The following is a 21,362-nucleotide window of genomic DNA, read 5'->3' as shown; positions in this document are numbered from 1 at the left end:
GATATTTGAGAGGTCAGTGTCTTTCTTGTTTTTCCTGTTTTACTATGACCTGACTAGTCTATGTAATAAGACATGTTTAATCCTGGGGCCACCAGCCTCCATATTGCAGACCTATCTCTGCAACGCTACAGGTTGTTGGCAACGCATGCTTCCTTGACTCTCAATCACTGCTCCCTCCCCCATCCTCTTGCAATGCCAAAACTCCTAAGTTATGTGTCAAGCTGGAGAGAAACTGTGCTCAGTAGATGCACCCTTGTCTACTAAGTGGATCGCAAAGTGGGAATCTGCTCAGTCACTCATTACTTTTGTTTGGAACCACAACTTCCAGCCCTACTGACGAATATACAGCTGGGGCAACAACCTTAGCAGTAACACAGATCAGCTCTGAAGTCCCTGGGGTAAAGGGAGAGCTACATAAGCAGTATAGCAGAAGGGGATATTTGGAAAAATAAAGCTGTGATCTGCAGCATTATTGTTATTTTTTTTTTGCTACTCATTGGGCCCTATATTGCTTCAGCCCACACCCACGTGGCCCATAAGTCATTCACCCCTTAGTGAAGAATAGGGTAAAAACACAGTTTGAACAGTATTATTAATATATATTTTTAATCTTACTCTGGAATTTTTCCCAGGATAGCAGTGTGTGGCTCTGGCTTTTAAAAATTCCAACTAGAAGTAGTTACACAGCACAAAATGCAGGCAGTGGTTTAAATGAAATTCTTTTCCCAACAAACAACACAGTTCTGTTTCTTAGTCCTGCCCCTAGAAATTTTTTTGTTTTTGTTTTTAGTACAAAACAGGCTGATACTCTCTCAACCAACCCACTGTTTAGTGCAAAAATCCAATGCTGGGGAGCTATAGGCAGTAAAACACCACATGCTGACAGACTAAATGGCTTCCAGTTGAAAGAAGATGCATAGCCCCAGTGGACATACAGAAACATTTCTCTCCTAATATCCCTACACATAATAAACTTCACACAATTGAAAACAGACTTATTACAGACACTGACCACAAAAAGCACACCTTTGGAATATTCGATTATCCTTAGTCTTTAGAATTCATTAAAAAAAGAGAAATAAAGGTCATTTTTTTATAGGAAGCAAACATCCTGCTGATAGAAATTAAAAGACATCTGTAATTTTAAAAGGCACAGCTGGCCCACTTACAAAATAGTTAACCATATAAACATATCATTTTAAATATTAAACTCTAGCATCCAGCAAAGTTGCTCAGCACTTTTCATACTTTAAATATAAATTGTGTGGCTAATACATAAAATCTCTGTGGAGCTATCCATAGTTACCCAGTTTTAAAGAGTGACTAGAGATACCAAAACATGATTTCCCTACAGATTTGTAAAACCATTACTTAAATTTAGGGCTCAGTTCAGTAAAGAATTATGCTGTGTTAATGCTTCTATGGAATTTAGTCATAAAAAGTTCAGACTGTACTAAAAACTAATTAATTCTGTGGTTTTGGTATTCATTGAAGCCTCCGTCCCCCAGCGTACAAATAGCTAACATTATGCCCTGAAGGGTATGTGTGCCAAAAAGGTGGAAAAGGATATTCTAAGCTCAAAAAACTATAGCAGAGCATGTTTATTAAAAAAAGGAAACTTTCTTAAATAGCTTGAAAGATAATAGAGCTGCCTGCAGGCAGCTTTAACTTGCATTCTGGTTATTTATGGGGTCTTACTAGGCAGCTATGTATTACTCTGGTTAAAATAAACACTTACCTCATCAATACCTTCTATATATTGTCTCTTTAATCTTTAAAAATAACATTTATATTTTGTACATTCAGATGCACATTAAACTTTATCTTTCTCTATAAAATTACCTAAACTGGTGGGGAAAAAATAGCGTTAATGAAGCTTCTCCGAATGTTATATTTTCATCTGGGTTACCTGTGAAAGATCCTTCCCTGCACTGATACTGAATGACCTATACATTTGCACATTTACCTGATTTTTCCCACATTCTCCTGCTCAAATATAACCCACAAATATTTTGTGTTTAAATTGGGTACTCATTATACAGTCTGACTTCTTTCAACCATTTCCATGAGAAAAACACTGAATACCCATATAACTTGTTTGTTGAATTGAACCCTTGTCTTAATAGAAATAGTAACATGAAAAAAATAGCTCATCTTCATCTTAATAACTGTTTTTATGATAGCAATGAGGTTAGTTTGTATTTCATACCAGTCAGCTGCCTGCTGGGGAAGTTGTATACACCAAGTGCAGTGTTTGATATTAGAGTAACTATACCATATCCATTGAAAATATACAGCAGACAACTTCTGAACATGGGTGAAGTTTAAAAATACAGGAGAAATATTTTACTTGCTATTTTTGGAAACATTTTTTGTTTTGATTTCTTTTAAAAAAATCAAGTCTCAGGAAAAAATATTGAAGCTGACTTGCATAAATGTAAGAATCATTTTGCTGCTTTTATGGTTTTTTGTGTGTTACAAACAGAAGACTAGATTCATTAACAATGCACAAGCACAAGAGTTTGTCAATTAATTAATCATATTTTTAAATAATTCATAGAACTCCCGGTCTGCTTGCTTTGGTCAAGTTGTCAAAGAATTTTCTTTTAAAAAGTGGTCCAGTATATACAGTAAAGGATATTTTGTTATTCAAAACCTTCGTCAACCATGGGATTTATCTATATATAGTTCTCATAGCTGTCAAGGAGGAAAAAATAAACTTCCAAGGATTTAAAACAAGCCAGAAATGCTGCCACAGGCTCTTAACATTTCTTGCATATAGGTAGAATGTGCATGGAAGACATCCATCCACCTTTTTTGTGCAGATACTAGCTCACATTTTCAGTAGTTCAGGAATGAGGGGTTCCCCCCACATCATGAAGCCTGACTCATCTCTCATTCATTTGGCCTTTAGCACCATGGCTATGGTTATGTCCCCACATACTGATAGATCAAATTTCTTGTTCATGTGACACTATTTGAGAGTGACTTAGTTAAAACTAAAACCAGTGCCATTTTAGTGATTTGTCAGTAAAACTTTATAGAAGCAACAATTGCAGTATTTCCTTCAGTTTACACAACTTTCTGAAACTCAAATATTCAAAATTCGACATATTTTGGAACACAAATTACCTCACAAACATTTTTCCTAATCTTTTGAAGGGTAGGATTTAAGTTAAAGTAAGCTCTGTTTGGCCAGATTAATAATTTAAAAAGTACACAGGGTCTGTGCAAGGCTGTTTCACTAGCACAAAGCCAGCGATTACAGACATCATTTAATTCTTAACTACTTACCCAATAAGAAATGAGGTTGAAATTGTTTAAGGTTGCACCACTCACTGACATAAAGTATGTTAAACTCCACGGGGCATATGCTCCCACTGATTTTTTACACAGACTCTCTCATGAATTGCAATGGGCAGTCTGACCCAAGCTAGCTCCAAATGTCTCCTTAACTGAAAGACTCTCTGATTGAAAATGAACCATCTCTAGAATTAAAATTAAAAGAGAAAAAAGATTTTCAGGATTGGATGCTTCCCACTGAGCCCTCAGATGCAGGCAATGCCCACTGAAGTCAGTAAGCTGCAACCATGTGATGGCAAAATCGTGTCCCCAACGTCTCACAGTTCAGTTCCACATCCTCATGCCCACATATTTTTGGCACTGACTTTAATGGGAGTTTCTCAGGCAGAAGGAAGGTAGAATATGGTCTTCAGTTTACTGACTGCAGCAAGGCAACATAAAATGGATACAAGCTTTAAAAAACGTTTTAAATAGTTTCATAATTAGAAGGAAAAATATTTGTGGACAAAAAATGAAGCTAGTATTAACAATTTTAAAGGGGGATGGAAGAAAAAGAAGCTGTGTTACAGCAGCTGCAGTGTGTTAGAGAGTACAGAGGACTCTGTTATGGTCAGTTTCAATGGAAGTATTAATTTTCTACCTTGCACCTAAATATTACAGTGATGTGTGCCTAGATATATCAATAAAGAAAGAGACAGATTAAAACACTGGGAAACTTAGCCTCTTTAGGAAACATATTCTTCACTCAGCAAAACAATTTTGAATCATCCAGATTAGGTAAATTTTTATATAAATGTGATTCTATTTATAATCCCCTTGTTTTTTTGTTGGTTTTTTTTGTTTTAAACTTGCATAGGTTCAGTAGAATACACCAAAATTATTGTGTAACATTTGGTATTCATGTTACATTTAAATAAAGTTTATTAAAAAAAACAATTATATTAAATACAGACTAACAGAATATCCATAATATATTTTACAGAAAAAATAGCCACGTCTTTATTTTAGAAACACGCTTCTCTAAAAAGTTCTTTGAGATTTTTATAAAACATTTTACCCGTGAAGATAAGTTTCCCGTCAGACCTGTATAAAAAAAGCTTAAACTTTAAATCCTTGGGTTTTTAATGTTTTTACAGGCTTACAATCTATAAATTCTTTAAAATAAAACAGTATCTTTCGGGATCAAATTGGTCACAGGCCATTCTTTAAAAAGTCAGTGGAGACTCCCTGAATCCATTCTGAAGTGCCTTTTCTTTTTCTATCTGGGGATCAATAGTGCAGATTTACTTGGGAATTCAGAGCTCCCTATATGTTCTATAGAAAGCTGGAAGAGTGTCAGTGACAGGGTGCAGCTGCGGAGTCCCTCGAGTCAATGAATCCCACAATATCAGTAGGAGGCAGAACTCATAACTCCAAGTCCAATGCAGTCCACGCTTTTTCTCCAGTCCCTCCAAGGTCTCTGATGGGTCAAACTGGTACACACAGATTCCATAGGAGATGGCTTCTGACACTCATTTGCTTTCCAAGTTATAGCAGTGGACATCTCCTTTTCCTTTACCATCATATCCAGGGAGTGGCTGTCCATACTTATCCACGCACCAGCAGTAACCCCTCTTTCGGCCTTTGGAAGGGCGGCACTGAAATAAAATACAATATCAGGTTAGCTCATGTTTCCCTCTGGTACAGCAGGGATTCCAATTCATTCTAATTCCTTTGATAGCTTCAGTTCTATAACCTGGCCGTATCAAAACTGGTCAGAAGTAAATGAATTCTTATTAGTAGTATTAACAATTGTAATGAAATTTTACTTCTGCTACCAGCCAACTATTAGGGATCTAATTATCACACAGTAAAACTAATCCCTCCAAGAGAAATTATACAGCAGGGTTGTCTACTATTGACTAATTCCAACTTCAGTGGACCAGTGGAACAATAGTAAGGTTCTATTTCGACCCTTTCTTTGTCAAAGAAACTCAGGTTCCTTCTAGAACACAAAGGGAAGACATGTTTGACAGAGACTGTACTTCCAGGAACAACACCTCAACTTGGAACTGTTTGCCCAAGGAATGTCAGTACTGTCCCTGAAATTTATTAGCAGATACATAATCCTCTATAATAGTTAGGTATATTAAAACTTTACAGGTAAAGTTTGACATTGAAACTTTACCTGTAAATTTTTCTAATAACAAAGTTGACTAAACATTGATCCATAATATAAACAATGTCTAGAGAAATATGCTGCCTAGTAGAACTTGTTACAAACTGGTCATAAGAGAAAGGAAAGCTTTCCCTGGGAAATTTTTCCATCATCACAGAATCTGACAAATACACTGTCACCTACAAAAGTTTATGCTTTTCTGAACTAGGTAGTCTTTAAGGGTGCCTACATACATGCTCGGGGGGGGGGGCGGGGAGAAGAGGGGAGGGGAGGGCATTTTAATTAGAACAGTTCTTGGGAGCCACTTTAATTAAAACCCCTGCAGCATCTTGTGTATTCAGGGTCCCCCATTTCAAAATGGCAGTGGGGGCACTTTAGTTCGTTTGATGAGCTTTAGTTAAGGCACCCCGGCTGCCATTCTGAAACACAGGACAGTAAATACATGAGACACTGCAGCACACTGGAGCATTCTGATTAGAACGCTCGATTAATCGCTTTGATGCATTCTGATGCATTCTAACCAGAATGTGTTGGAGCATGTGTGTAGGCACCCCAAGGTGCTACCTTAACCTAGTTTTAAGCACTTGTTATGTAGCTCAAATTTACAGTTCTCCAGGACAGGATTATCTCAGATCTATGTTACCCAGCTCGTGTTACACTAAGCAGCAGTGGGCCAATCTGGGCCAGCAGTGGAGGGGGTGTGGGTGGGGTATTTACACTAAGGTGTAGCCTAGAGTGGCTCCTTCCCTGCCTGCTCCCTTGGCATATACAGCATGGACAGCCACAAGTAATGGGGGGCAGGGGGAAGCCTGGAATGGGAGGAGAATTCTTACCATTCAGTCCTTCAGGTCTCTGCCGGCCTGAATTTTGACAGATCAAAACTCAATTTAGCACTAACACTGATCAACAATTGTATGGCTCAGTGTAAGGTGTAAGAAGGCCCTATCATGGCTAACTATCAACTGCCTCTATTTAGTAAAAGAAATGATAGTGTAGTGTTTATTGCATCATGCACAGTGACCATAATCTTCTCAGCACCCCAAAATAGTCAGGACAGGGGTGCCTGCTTCATTCTGCCCCCAGGCCAGATCAAGACAGCAAGTCCTCCTCACAGAGTACAGTTAATGTAGCTGTTGCTTGCTTCCTGCTAACAACACTCATCCCCAACAGGGCTCCACCAACTGTCTCTATACTTAATCCAGCTAAAAGGAAGGACTATAACCGTTGAGGTTTCCATCTATTCAAACATGGAGCACTTTACCCCCATAGTCACAGAATGTCATATCAAGCATTCCTTAGTCAACCTATGTCGCATGATGGGGGTTTCACCAAACATTTGATGCAGAAACAGGTTCATCAGAGCTAAATGAAGACCAGCCACAATTTTAAAGAGGCCATGACACAAATTTACCAGGTTCTTCCTAGATTACAACTAAGTACAGCTATGCTTAAGTGAGAATAATGGTACTATGTGTTGTGAAAATCCTTGCTCCCCTACACCTTCCAGCACAAGGGAAAATAGCCTATGTCCTCATTCCTTACCCTGAGAAGGGACAAGGAAATTAATTTTCCAACGTAGATGAGTGGTCAGATGAACACTCTTCGCTGGTGTCTTTTATTCACAGACAGTGAAATTTATCCCTGTTCAGAAAGTTCACAGAGGACCTACCTACACAGGTACCATTTTTGTTACAGCTTTGGATAGGAAGATTACATATAATGACATGTAACATAATTACATGTGTAATAATACAATGTTTTTTCTTCAGGGCCTCAAGTTCTTAGTTATGTAGTTCATGCAATGATAATTTAAATGGTACTTCTTTGAGCCGACTGCAGGATCAGGTTGAAATAAATAAATGGGTGGGATTTTTTAAGGGAAAAAGCACAACTGAAAAATTGAGTCTTCACTGAAGTTACCTTAGTAATTTTCCTGATTCACTGATTATCTGTAGCTAACTATTCAGATAGTTTTCTATAGTCATATCTTTAAGAATGGAACCAGTATAGAATTCACCCTTCAACAAAGTTTATCCAAAGCTAAATGAAATCAATAGGAATTTTTTAATCCAGCATTAGCTTTAATAAATTCTGAATTAAACCCTAACAAAACTAATACTAACATTTACTATTCAGCACCTTAAAACTCTTTATCTTCCAAATAATGTCATTAACAAATATGATTTTCAAGATTCCAACATTATAGGAGAAACTGAAGTACAAATGCAGCCAGTGATTCTCCCTAGTAAAGGTAATAAAAACATTGAAAAAAAAAGGATTTCTTTTTTATTTAAATCAGTTTTTTTAAATTTAATTGTAGGATATGTTAATGCTCAAAGATACCATCATGGAATAGGGATTATAATTTCTAATTATACATTGTTTGAGGCAATATGTTCACGTAACCTTTTTAGAAAAGTTGTATAAATAACTCACAACAGACCATGGATTATATTATGGACCCAATTTTATGGGGTTCCCAGAGGCTCCTCTACATATTAGTAAAGATTAAAGAAAACCACTCCACCCAATGGGACTCCATGCTCACTCTATAAGATCACATTAAGCATCTCTGTGATGCTTAGTTTCATTTATCAAAGTGTGGATTTGTGTCTCCAGAGATAACAACCGTGTTAAGAGCAGTATATGGAGATAAGAGATAACAGACCTGATTACCTACTCATCAGCCCTATTGTCTCTCTGCAAGTCTGAGTACACAGAGTCAAGTCCTTACCTCTCTCTAAAAGTGCAAAATTTCAATAAGTTAAATGAATAGAGTGGAGTAGATCTGGGCAATAAGAAGTCTTGAGATAAATGCAAGGATGGAGGGGCAATAGAAACAAAAGAGAAACATTTTGAACAGAACGTTGTTGAAATTGCAAAAGACTTCCTTAACTACCACTTTGCAGCAGCTGCTCTGAAGAAAGCAGGATGAACCAGACTAACTCTCCCACAAGATGTACAATGCAACTCAATAGTATATTATTTTGAGTGAGGTTTTGAGTGAGGTTACATCAAACGACAAAAATACAGTTTTTGCAGAAAGCAATGATTAAATTGAGGCTTCCTGACCAGTGATTTAAATCATAATTTATATTAATTTGATTTAAAGTAAATCCACCCTGCTGAAAATGCAGGTATCAAATGTAGGCGTGCTTAGTTAAAGAGCGTTAACATATGTGTATATACAACCTGTCACTAACTTTAGTGCCGGGTCTGCCCAGTAACTAGGGGCATGTGGCAGGGCAAATTGTTTATTAAATAAACAGGCTTGTTTATTTCAAACTCAGTGTCTTTATACCTATTCTTCACTTCCATGTGCTCAAGGACAGCGAGGTCTGACAGTTAGTGGGGAGGGGGTGCAGGAGAAAGAAGTTGGTGGGGGACAGAAGACAAGGTGACCACCTGTTGCCCATATCTTTATTTTCCCTGCCGTAGCAGTGGGAGGGGGACAAATTCAAGGCAAACCTCTAATAATTAGATTCTATACCTGGAACCTAATTATTGGCAAGGATTATCTTATATTCAGGGTCATCTTGTATTCAAGAAAAATGTGGTATTAAAATGAAAGACATCCTATAACTGCTGGAGATGATCATGGTATTACTTCATCAAATTCATTCTCAACTGATCTTTTACCTATTAATAGTGTCACTGTGTCTTTTTTTAGTACTTTTTTTGTGCTGGTTTACACTGTATTGCCTGACACAGTACAGACATACATTATACTAATTGGATTATATCTGTCTACAAAACTTAATTTGCACTTCTGAGCACCCTTATTTTCTTAGGGTCTCAGATCATGTATTCACTTCATAATCATAATAACCTGCAAGATGAGTATTATTATGATAGTAAAAGTAGGCACAAAAGCCATAATCTTGCCAAGTGCTCTGTATGGGCAGACCTTTGTGTTCATCCTAGGTTTAGATATTTGATCAGTCAAATAAAGTCCAGGCAATTGATTGGTTAAATACTGTTAACAAATTATTAAAAAATCACCAACAGATCCAAATAAAAAACAGGAAATAAATACAATAATGCTTTGTTATTCATATACAAAATATGCAAAATATATAGCAGATTAGAAGCCTACTTCAACCCCAAGGATTCCTGCGTTTCTAAGCTGTAAAACGCTAAGTCAATTCATACAACAGCAAGTACATGCAGTTATTAATTACTCAAACTGATGGATTTTTTTCCCCATTCCAGCAATTCATTTTAGAAAGATACATTAATTCATATTTTATATTTTTTGACTAGTAAACTGCATCCTCAATACCTGTCTGGGAGTGAAACTGTATCAAGATCTGATAATAGATCCATTTAGATGGTATCACTAGGTCTTTATTTAAGGTAGGAAACTTGCTTATGCTGGCTTTACCTTTCCTCAATAAATGCACCAATATACAGGTTGCTAACCATTCCTACAAGGTTCTGTGCTTTTTAAAATTCCCATTAAATTATAAGTCCTTGGCACAAGACTTGAGCATATCTGAAAGCACCTCTCAATCCCCTGCCAACCTGTTGGGTTGTTGCGTAGCACAAGAACCCCGTCCTAAATCCAGACGATACAGTTTGAAGTCCTCTTGTGGAACATTCACTACAGTTTACACTCAAGAAGGAAGCAGCTGCCCCTGCCTGAGACCTTCACCTATGAAATAAATCACTATGAATGAAGACTAGACAAGTACAAAGGTGTATTTATTTTAAAATCATTTTCCTGAGTGGAGAGATGCCCAGTGGCAGTATTATTGCAGCTCAAAAACATACCTTAAAGTTTAGAGCTAAATCTTGATCTACAGTCTTCCTTATGAATTATAGTAGCACAAGAACTATGGTAGGTCTGAAAGAACATGCCACTTGGAATTCATATCTATCCTATTAAAATTCTATGAAATGCTATTAATATTCTATTAAAATATTCAAGAAAACGAAATACTTGTGTAAGAACAGACACAAAGTCTTGGTTCCTACTCGAGAAGGTCTGTGCTGGGCTCAGTCCATGAAGGAACTCACACTGATATTATCAGCATTTTTGTATAAATACAGGTAGAGATCTGCATATTACCACTAGCTAATTTACAGCAAGGTAAAATATCCTGGGACAAACACTGGTTTCAACTTAAGTCAGAACTCCAACCCATAAAAGAAATTTGTCCTGCTTGGGAAAATAATCACCAGCTCAGAAAAAGTGAAGTGAATGCATAAACTTTGCAGCACGGTCTTAATATCAAACAAAATATGCAGTCAGGCAAATGGTAGAAGTGAATTCTGGAACCAAAGGCCCCCATTGTAAACACCCATCAGCCAATCCACAGGAGTTGCTTAACCCAGGTGTTGGGATGCAACCTAAAAGGAAATACTGCTTATGAAACTCAGGATCCATCCGTTAGAGAGCTCCAGTCTTAAAGCAAAATCCACAGACCACTGGTTCCCAAGTTTGGGCAGCTGGTCACTTCACCCTCTTTACTCCCAGCAGACAAAACCAAATTACAAAAGAGCTAAGACATGCTGGGTGTGTCTACACGAGACGCTATGTTGCTGTAGCTATGAGGTATGGCAATGTAACTCGTTGCTACAGCAATGCAGCATCGGTGGACATGAACTGTGATGCTAACACTACTACACAGTAGCAACGAGCTACAGTGCAGCAGCTTGTTGCTACTGTGCAATAGGGTCAGAAACAAGCCATGCATTGCTGGGACTCTGCAGTAAAGACAATAATTGCACAGTCATTTTGTATTTGCTAAATGACAACTGTGCAGTAACAACTGTGCAGTTGGACGCACGTGTAGATGCACCCACTGAATGGGAACTTATTACTGCTTTAATTATAACAGGCATGTTATGGGAGAGATGCTCTGGTGTAATCACAAATAAGAGGGGCAAGTAGATTGACAAATTAAGTAGGCTAAGTATGCTGTCTACCTTTTAGAAAACCTGAAGACCCTGCCTGCTATCTGGCTCTGTAGACTAAAAGGTTCACCTTGAATTGCACCAGGAAACACACTCCGAGCCAATGCAATCATCTAAATCTTGGAATTATGTTCTATGTACATAGAATAGAACAAAGCAGGGGGCCTGATGTATACTGTACTTGCCAAAGTTTCTGAGTGCACTTTAAGGGCAGCGCTAAGCAGAGCATTTCAGTTTAATCTGGAGGAAACAAAGATGTGGATCGCTGGAATGTGGTATACATTTGTGAAGAAAGGTCACAACCTTGTACGCAAATGGAAATGGAAAACCAAATCCATTTGAGAACTGGCATTACTGCAGAGTAAATACTGAGCATATCACTTTTGTGATAACATGACCTGGATTTTGGAAGTGATCTCTGTAGCATATAAAGGACAGATATATAGCTTCTCAAGTTGCTTTTTGTAATATGACCTAACCCAGTTCTTCTAGGAAATTTCAAACAGCTATTTACAATTCAAAGCATTGATCTATTACAGTCAGATGGTTACTGCAACATTTAGCTCTGTGGGTTATGACAGAGGATTTGCTTTTTTTAAACTGAAGGGCACTAGTACCCAGGGCTGTAGACAACCCACATGTAATTAGGTATGAGGTTTCTCAGATTCTGTTGTCATCTGTTGTCATGAACGACAGCAAATAAAAACACCATCCACACCTGACATGGTTCAGTGCTAGACAACCAAGTGCTAAAATTGGGCATAAATTAGTATTTCAACACAATGTTCTCTAATGTACATTAACATTATTACCAATTTTTAAAATAACTTAGTATTAATAGATAAAGATGTAGCAGAGCTGAAATACACATGAAAATGGAATATTACTTACTTGCTTTTTCTTGTAGAATCCCTTCTTGTCACAGTTTGGAATATGGAATCCTCTTGGACTCAAGACATTCAGGATCTTAAGGTGGTTTAATGTGTCTTCCATTTCTCTACGGCAGGGACCCTGTCACAATGAACACTTTTAGAAATTCCCTTGCTCAAACTTTGTCTCTTATCATCTTATTATTAGTAAATGTGTAAATATTAAACTCCCCAACCAAACAACTCCATTAATATATGTATAAAACAAAGGTGACAGCGTTGCGAGGATAAATGTTGGACAACTTTTAGCAATGAAAAGCACTTAGAAAACCACTTTTAAAAACCCTGTCTCATAGACTAATTAATTACTCCTCAGTACAGTCTCTTTGAGGTAGGGCAGCAAGCATAATTAGTTCAGTTTTATACCTGAGAGAACTGGAGCAGAAAGTATAAGTGATTTACCAGAGGGCAAAGAGGCAGTTAACATCAGCAATGGGATTAGCATTAAGGAATTACTGCCTACAACTCTTGCTTAAACTGCACATCTGCATGTGCATATTATCGACTTATTCTACCAGCTCAATTTTAAAATGTGGACCTGAAAGAATTCTTGCATGAACACATAGTTTTAAATGTTTAAGTAGCTGTATCAACACAAAGACTCATTGGTGCAACTCTCAATTAGTTCAAGTCAATGATACTCATATTTTTTAGTAACATTAATACTTTGCACACATAAGGTGTCTTTCATATGAGGTTCTCTATACATATAGTCTCAACAGTTTTGCATAAGTTTAAAATTGAATACTTTGTTTGGCAAATACCCTCTTTACAGTTTTCATATATTTGTTCTCAGTATCAATCTCCCCAACTCTGAACATGTTCTTTAAATTGCTCTTATTGGCAATTCCTTAAACAAACAAGCCTCTTCAGACAAACTGACTGCAAATCCTACACTTTCAAAGATTTGTTTCTTTGTTAGGTTTACAAAAACAGCAAAAAACTTAGAGTTGTTAATAGGCTTGAAGAGTTAGAAAGATCAAGAGTAAACATATGCATAGTTATAAAGACATTTGTTTACTAAAGGTCCAACATTACTCAGTGAGAATAAGGCTGTGCAATCTTTACTCATGCAAGCAGCTTGCTTAAGTCCATAAGTCCTCTCATATTAGAAAGGATTACACATGTAAAAATCCTGGCCATACTAAACTCAATGGGAACTGAAATCAGTGGGTATAGGTGCTTAAGTCATTGTGAAAACCCCAACATTAGTTGTCTATCGGCATCATTAGACAATGATTAGACGGGCTTCTAAGGCACTTAAAAAATCCTTATGTGTGAAAGCAAGAAGAGAGATACGCAGTTGAGTAGTCCTTATAAAAATGTTTCTGTTATTATCTATACAGGTCCTAGGAGGATTAGTCATGGATCAAGAGTCTATTATTTTTTTTGTACATTGATCTTTCTCTCTCCACCCTCCCCTCCCAATTCCCCAACTTTTTTTTTTAACTAGCACATTCCAAAACCAAGAAAGCAACATGCTTTAATTGGAATATCTGGCTCCTTTGACTTCAGAGACTGATTTTTCTGCATATTCAAACTCTCTTGCAGATTTTTCTTATCTCCACTTACAACTCTCTACCTTGTCCAGGTTTATATCCTTCTTTCTGTAGATGGAAAGCTATGTGTAGATCAGTCGTGGATATTGTGATGAAGTGCCAAAGTATGCCAAGTAATAGTTTGTATGCCTGTTGCCACTGACATGATCATAACCAGGTTGTCTAAGAGTATGCCCTGCTCAAATCCCTTCTCTCCAGGTTCCCCTGCAAGTCTAGCCAATAGTGTATAGAGGGATTAAGAAAGGGTAGCAAGTTGTGTCTTCCTCAGCCATTATCTGCATTTACACTGCCTCAGAGAAATCACCACAAATCTAGATACTGTTTTGTGTGCACTAGAAAAATCCATCAAAAGCTAAGACCCAGTCCCATGCTTTCCATAATTTTCCACACAGCACATACTTAAGTTATTGCACTGAGTGCAAAGTCTTTTTGCTTTTTTGCATGACACTTCCTTTTTCGCCTGTGTGTAATAAAAAATAATCAATGGACTATACTGCATCTGTTCATACTGAGTGCAATTTGTTCCCATGACAGGTAAAAGAAAGACTTGTATGGCCAGATACTATTTAATTAGGCATCTAAGTGTATTCCTATCTCACCCTACTCAACCACCTGAAAACTGTTAAGGCTAAAGGTGAGTAAGATCTTCTTCTTCCTCACTTCTTTTTCATGACTAAGTTCTAAAGATAAGATGATAGCATGTTACAAAAATAGAAGCATTAATGAATTTCCAGGAACTGCAGTGATATGGAATAAAAATCACTCAGGCATTTAACAGGTGGAGTATGATCCAACCCTTACTTTCCAAGAATCATTATTGAAAGTCATATTAAAAACCTCTCCCCCTCTACTCTCAAAATCTAACCTATATGCTCTACTGGCTTTCTGTATCTGCAACTCCAATAGTTCTACTTACTGGCCAAAGAGCCAGAACTCCTTAAAAAGCTACAACAATCACCATCATAAGGGTTTCTATTCATCTCATCAAATGTACCATGAAAAAGGGGGGGGGGAGGGGGGTGAAGGGGGTGTAATGCAATGCAGGTATCTTTTTGGGTTATAAAAATACTTACATATTCAGTCTCTTGTTTGGATTCGGAAGAGAAATTCAATGTATCTGTACTTTGTGAATCATATTCCACTTTATAGCGCTGAGTATTTTTGGCTTGTTCTTTCCTGATGACATCTATTTTGGTGTGGTGTTGATGAGATTTGGAATCTGACACTCTGTGAGAGTTGGGAATAGCTTGATTCTCTATGCTACTGGCGTTCTGGTCTTCTTCTGAATCACTGGAATTTCCTTCAAATAAAATAAATTCAACAATGATAAAAATTAAAAAAAAATTCAGCTGAGAATTTGAAACTCAAGAGATTATTAAAAAGGGTGTTTTTTTCTCTTTAAAATACACATAAGATAGGGATGATCCAGTCTCAGGCAGGGTTTGGACTAGAAGACCTCAGAGGCCCCTTTTAGGCCTACTTTTTTATGATTCTATGAAATATTCACAAATAATTTGGTGCAACCTGTGCAGAAATGTCTTTATTACTACCTACTGATTATTTTAAACTTTAACTGACGGTTGCTATTATTTGTACATTTTTGCCGTCTCGTTAATTCTTTGGAAAACAATTTCATATTCTGAATATGATTTCAAATCATTTTAAAATTAGATATCTAAATTAAATATACTTCCAATAACTTCCCTTATTTTGAATTTTTCCCACCAGAAGGGGGCAGATGTACACCATGACTCAATCATTTCCAGAGTCTGGAATGGATTCAAAAATCTGTTAGCAACTTGAAGGGTGTGAGACATACAAAAAATTCAAAAAAATAATTCTGTCCTATAGCTGATCCAGTTAACATTTATTAAAGAAAATGTATTCCTATCATGGTCTTATGGTTTCTAGTACCTTGTATGATATTCAGCTTGTCTTCCTTAGTCAGCTAATTAACAAAACAGTATTTATAAATTTAATACCACTACTTTGGCTTTAATTGGCATTATTACCCTTTTTTATTTTCAGCTGTTATTTCTTAACTGTATCCCACATGCCACAGAAACTGAAAAGTTCAGCAAGTTTTTTCCCCTCTTAACTGAAAAAAGTTTTCTGATTGGATATGAAATTTATTTCACGATTCTGAACACAGCACTTTCATCAATTCTGCTATGGTGGCAAAGGACAAACATTTATTTGCTTTTCTATGTGCTTGAGTTTAAAAATTCTTTATTTCCTCAGTACTTATATGGAAAGTAGATGGAGAAGAAAGTGCCCCCAAACACTGTAGACGTACAATGTTTTTGTAAAGTCTAAAGAATATGTCTATACCAAATTTCCACCTCTTACAGGACTCTTCTCATGGAACTGCATTTTCTCTATGATATTTTTTCAAAGTCTCATCTCCCTATCAGCTAATTCACATTAACTTTTGCACTGTAGCACTTTGGCAGATGGCTATGTAAACTTAAGAAAAATGGAAAGAAAGGAAACTGCTCTTGGAGTGCACAATAACTGATATGCAAAGCATAAATTACTTTTAACTTCCTTGATTCAATGACATACTAAAATTAAACCACAAAATCTGTATTAAAATAGCGCTGGAGGGTTGACTAAAACCCAAAAACCAACAAATTCACTGTAAAGACAGAAAGCCCATCCTAACACACCCACTGAGATTAAGCATTTCAGCACATATGGCACTACGGTCCCTGTAATACATAGGCACAGGAAGTCAGATCAGAGGTAACAATCTTGGTGCCTGCCAGTGGTTTTAGCCTAGCCACTGCCAGCAAAGGTCACAACTGACCAGGAAAATCTAGCTCCCAGTACAAACGGATTAAGGAAGCTTAGATCTGAATTCTGAATTTCCTGATCTGTGTGGGTTCAATTCAGAATCTCAGCAGTATTTCATATTTTTGTGTTTTGTTTTTTTTAACAGTTTTTTTCTCATTTTTCTCTCAGTGAAGTTTGTAAAAGACAACATAATGGAACATAACAGATCTGACTTGCCTAAATGTAAAACGGCTGTCTGATACGTTTTGTAGTCTTTGCAAGTTTTTAGAATTTACCCTGCATGTACAGATTTTTTAAAGGTACATTACGTAACCAGTACATCACAAAGGCCATTTCATAGTTCTAATAAGCTGTCATAGCAATCAGTATATATATACTGACAACTGAAATTCACAGTTACTACTTGCATGTTTTTATAATGTAAAGGCATGCTGCATTGCATCACTTTGTTCTGCACAGCTGTTGCCATGTAATATATTCATCTAAAACCAGTATGAAACAGTCATTACAATTGGAGAGCTAGATTTTTCTTTTTTAAAAGTAGTAGAAAGGTCTCAAAAAGTTATGAACTGTTTAAAAGCCAAAAAGATCTAGCTTGAGCAAATTAGTGGCCTTGTAAATTTGGCCTGAATATGACAATGTAAAATATGCAGCTCTATAAAAGCTTTTAGCACTCCCTGTAATTTAAACACAACACAAAGGATTTTACATGGTGTTGTAGCTAATTCTACACATGGGAAAAGATTTGATCCTATTCTTAAAGAGCTTTCTGGATGCTAGGGTCTGGACTTGAAATTTGGATTTAGGATTGAAACTTTAGGAGAGTCTTAAAGAGACAGGCACTTCATGCGACTCATTTCTCACTCCCTGAATATGAGCACTCAGCCTTTATTCCTTGAATGTGAACAGTAGGAGACTTTCTTTGCGCATTTTACATGGGCAGCATTCCCACTGACTTCAACAGGAGTTTGGGCTGAGTATGGAGCACACAAATACAGCTTTAACATTTTAACTCTTTAGGCTAAGGTTGAAATTGACTTCAACTTGGACTCAACAGTTGAAATTCCATCAGCCCTCCCCATCTTGGTTAGTTAGAAAATAAAAATAATTACAACCAATCATTACACTGTGCCAAGTCCCACACCGTTGGAGGCAGACTCCCCTCATTTTGGAGTTATGTTAAGGCAGGGTTAACAGTATGGAGTTCCAGGGTGGAGGCGGCCATGTGTTTCACTGAGGTTTTTAACTTGACTCTGCAGTTTTTGAGCGCTTCCTTATTCAAACTGTCACAGCTTGGGAGCAGTGCGGAAATAATTATAGGAAGGCATCTTGTGCTTTTGTAGCAGCCAGCAAAGGGCACCCTGGCTGCCACTTCCTCTCACACAGGGAAAGAGAGGCCAGCCAAAAAAAAAAAAAAGAAAGACTGCACACATTCTAGCAGAAAAAGGCCAGGCTGCTTCCAAAAGAACAGCCGTCCAAAACCTTTTCCCAGGCTTTCCTGGGAAGCATTTGTTCCACGCTCCACACCGATTTGGCCAGTGCCATCTGGGCAGAGCGAAGCACGCGCTCTGGAGGTGCCTCTCAAATTTCCCTGGCTGTGGACATTCCACAGGGGCCTGCTCACAGCAGCATGCTGTTAACACTGCCCCTCACCAGCCACACAAGGGGGATGGCAGAGATGCCTTCTGCCCCTCCTGTGTGTGCAACAAAGGGGCAGATGGTATTTGTTTCTGCTCAAGCTTCTGGCCTCCAAATGCTTTGTTCTAACTGCTGATCCCTCTCTTGGCAGGGGATACCAATGACCCCATCTCTTGTTGGAGGATGCACCAATGACCCCCTCTTTTATGCCCTGCTTTTACATTTCCCATTATCCTAGATCCGCAGTATCTACTGGGGGCTGTTCCTTCCTTCGCCTCTTTCTAGGAATTTTACAACTTGATCACTTGGATCTGGACACCCAAGGCAACCTCACTGACTTTCCAAGCCAGCTGCCCCATTATTAGCCCTCTCCCCTCTAATTCAGTTATTTATTAATTTTCTCCTACATGCCATGGGAAGCAAAACACTGGATCTGGTCGCCCAGAGGGGTGGTGGAATCTCCATCTTTGGAGCTTTTTAAGACTAGTCCAAGCCCTGGCTGGGATGATCTAGCTGGGGATGCTTTGGGGTTGGCCTAGATGGCCCCTTGAAGTCCCTTTGTGGTTCTTTGGGGGAAAGAGTTATTTGCAAGCTTTTGGGCACAACCACCCTTCTTCAAGCATTGGGAGACTGCTGCTGTTAAGAGTAGGCTCAAAGTTCTTTGGGTAGATGTGATCTCTTTTATTAGACTGACTCAAAAAGCTGGAAAAAAGGCAGACAATCTTCTTTGGCTAAATGTGATCTCCCTAACAGCAACAGTCTCTCACTGCCCAAAGAAGGGTGCTTGTGACCAAAAGCATGCAAAGAACTTTCCCCCAACTATTTAGTTGGTCTAATAAAAGAGATCCCATCTACCCAAAAAACCTTGCCTGCCTTTTTTTCCCAAGTATTTGAGTTGGTGTTGGTCTAATAAAAGAGATCACTTCTACCCAAAAAACCTTGCCTGCCTATTTCCTTAGACCAACACAGTTACAACCAACCCCCCCCCCAGGTTTATTGGGTAGATGTGATCTCTTTTATTAAACCAACACTAACTCAAATAGCTGGAAAAAAAAAAAAGCAGACAAGGTTCTTAGGGTAGATGTGATGCCTTCTATCAGAGCAACTTGAATAGCTAGAAAAATTCTTCTTCGCCAGTTTTTGGGTACAAACACCTGGAAGCTGGCAAAGAAGAAGAATCTTTCCAGCTATCTTGGTGTCCAGATCCAAATGATCAAGTTGTAAAATTCAAGAGATCACATCTACCCAAAGAACCTGGTGTGCCTTTTTTCCAACTAGTTGAGTGGGTCTAACAACAGAGATCACATCTTCCCAGAGAACCTGGTGCGACTTTTTTCCAACTAGTTGAGTGGGTCTAATACAAGAAATCACATCTTCTCAAAGAGCCTGGCGTGCCTTTCTTCCAGCTATCTGAGTGGGTCTAATACAAGAAATCACATCCCCCCAGAGACCCTGCTGTGCCTTTTTTCTGGCTAGCAGAGTGGGTCTAATAAAAGAGATCACATCTCCCCAAAGACCCTGCTGTGCCTTTTTGTCCGGTTAGTGGAGTGGGTCTAACAAAGGGGATCCCATGTCCCCACAGAACCTTGCCCGCCTTGTTTCCAGCTCTCTGAGCCGGTGCTGGTCGAATCAAGGCGATCCCACCTCCCCCAGGACCCTGGCGTGCCTTTTCCCCAACTTGCTGAGGGGGTCTTAAGGGAGGAGATCCCACTACCCCCCCACCTCCGCCCGGGACACACCGTCCGGCCCCCCGGCTTACCTGCGGCGTGGGGCGCGGGCAGCAGGAAGGTCCTGAGGCGGGCGGCCGCCGTGGCGTTGGTGCAGAGCCCCCGGCCCTCCAGCAGCGCCTGCAGGGGCCGCGGCTCGTCGCGGCGCGGCTGGCAGCTGAGGCCGGCGCCGCAGCGCTCGCTGTACACGCCGCACGCCTGGCCCGGCCGCAGCGCGCACGTCAGGCAGCAGCCGCAGCCCGGCTCCCGCACCCGCTCCGCACACTCGGGCGCCAGCGGCTTGCACTGCTCCAGCGCCCGCGCGTCGCACGGCTCGCACCGCACCACCGGCCCCGCCAGCGCCAGCGCCAGCCGGCTCAGCAGCGCCAGCGTCGCCACTGCCCCCTGCACGTCGAGCCGCGGCACCATGGCAACCGGCACGGGGGGCCGGAGCGAGGCGAGGCGCGGAGCTGCGCGCACACACACACACGCACGCACACGCGCGCCCCCCGGCGCGGCACAACCGCGGGCACGCAGGGGGTGGGGAAAGCCCGGGAGAGCGGGGCTGAGGCACAGCCACGCACCACGAGGGCGCAGGACACGCACGCGAGAGCCGAGCGGGGAGGGCCGCAGCTCCCCCTCCCCAGAAGATGAAGGCTTTCGGAAGCTCCGCCGGCCACCAAAAAATTAAAAACAAAAAACAACAAGCAAAAAAACCTTTTATCTTCCTCCCTCAGGATCCTCCAACTCCCTTGGCTTGTCACTATTTAGCATAGAGATCGCAGGGGTTGGTTGCTTTTTTTTTTTGCCACACGAGAATGAAAAAAAAAAGATTAAAAAAAAATCAAGATTTCAAAAGGAAGAAGTCCTCAGCAAAGAAGAAAAAAAATATATTAAGAAGAAAAGAGTGGATCCAAAAATGACTGAGGGGAGAAAGGAGAAGAGAGGGTTGGGGGACAAGAGGAGAGGGAGAGAGAGAAAAAAATAATAATAAATGAAGAAAGCGAGTTCCCCTCTTTTTTATTCTCTTTGTTGCCTGCTATTTGCTTCTACTCTCGGTAACTCTTGGCTCCCATCTGTTCTCTCATGCGGCTGAAGGTCTCGCCTATATAGGACCCCTGCTTAGGACACGCCCCGGACTATGAATAATGAACAACTGTGGCACTGCAGGAGCAGGGGAGTGACTCTCCAAATCCAGATTTTGGTTCAGAAAGTACTGTAAAGGGGAGGGGGAAGGGGAGGCGGGTAAAAAAACCCCCCTCAGACTTGTGATTTAAGTGCATTTCTTGGAAACCTCCTTTAGGAAGAGATGTGCTGGAACCCCTTTGAGAGGAGAGGCTACATCATGTGCCTT

General features: G+C 39.5%; 1 protein-coding gene across 1 annotated transcript; it reads right to left on the bottom strand.

Moving 5' to 3' along the window:
- Positions 1-589: 589 nt before the first annotated feature.
- On the bottom strand, positions 590-21,091 carry IGFBP3 (insulin like growth factor binding protein 3). The gene is made up of 4 exons (XM_090049957.1): positions 20,062-21,091; positions 14,942-15,168; positions 12,272-12,391; positions 590-4,940 (listed from the first exon to the last, which is right to left on the bottom strand). Exons 1-4 carry the CDS (start codon positions 20,435-20,437, stop codon positions 4,815-4,817), a joined length of 849 nt encoding a protein of 282 aa, XP_089906083.1. The 5' UTR covers positions 20,438-21,091; the 3' UTR covers positions 590-4,814.
- Between the last annotated feature and the right edge of the window lie 271 nt (positions 21,092-21,362).

Source organism: Crocodylus siamensis, chromosome 5, assembly GCF_052110815.1.
Source record: "Crocodylus siamensis isolate JL-2025a chromosome 5, ASM5211081v1, whole genome shotgun sequence".
NCBI lineage: Eukaryota > Metazoa > Chordata > Crocodylia > Crocodylidae > Crocodylus > Crocodylus siamensis.
The sequence above is the reverse complement of the archived record's forward strand: the minus strand, read 5'-3'. Positions and strand labels throughout refer to the sequence as shown.

What these genes read in the sequence shown, in the direction of transcription:
- IGFBP3 (XM_090049957.1), bottom strand. Translation starts at nt 20,437, where the DNA reads ATGGTGCCGCGGCTCGACGTGCAGGGGGCAGTGGCGACGCTGGCGCTG. An exon ending in GCCCGCGCCCCACGCCGCAG is followed by an intron (nt 15,169 to 20,061) that starts GTAAGCCGGGGG and finishes TTTTATTTGAAG; the next exon opens with GAAATTCCAGTGATTCAGAA. An exon ending in CCAAACAAGAGACTGAATAT is followed by an intron (nt 12,392 to 14,941) that starts GTAAGTATTTTT and finishes TCATTGTGACAG; the next exon opens with GGTCCCTGCCGTAGAGAAAT.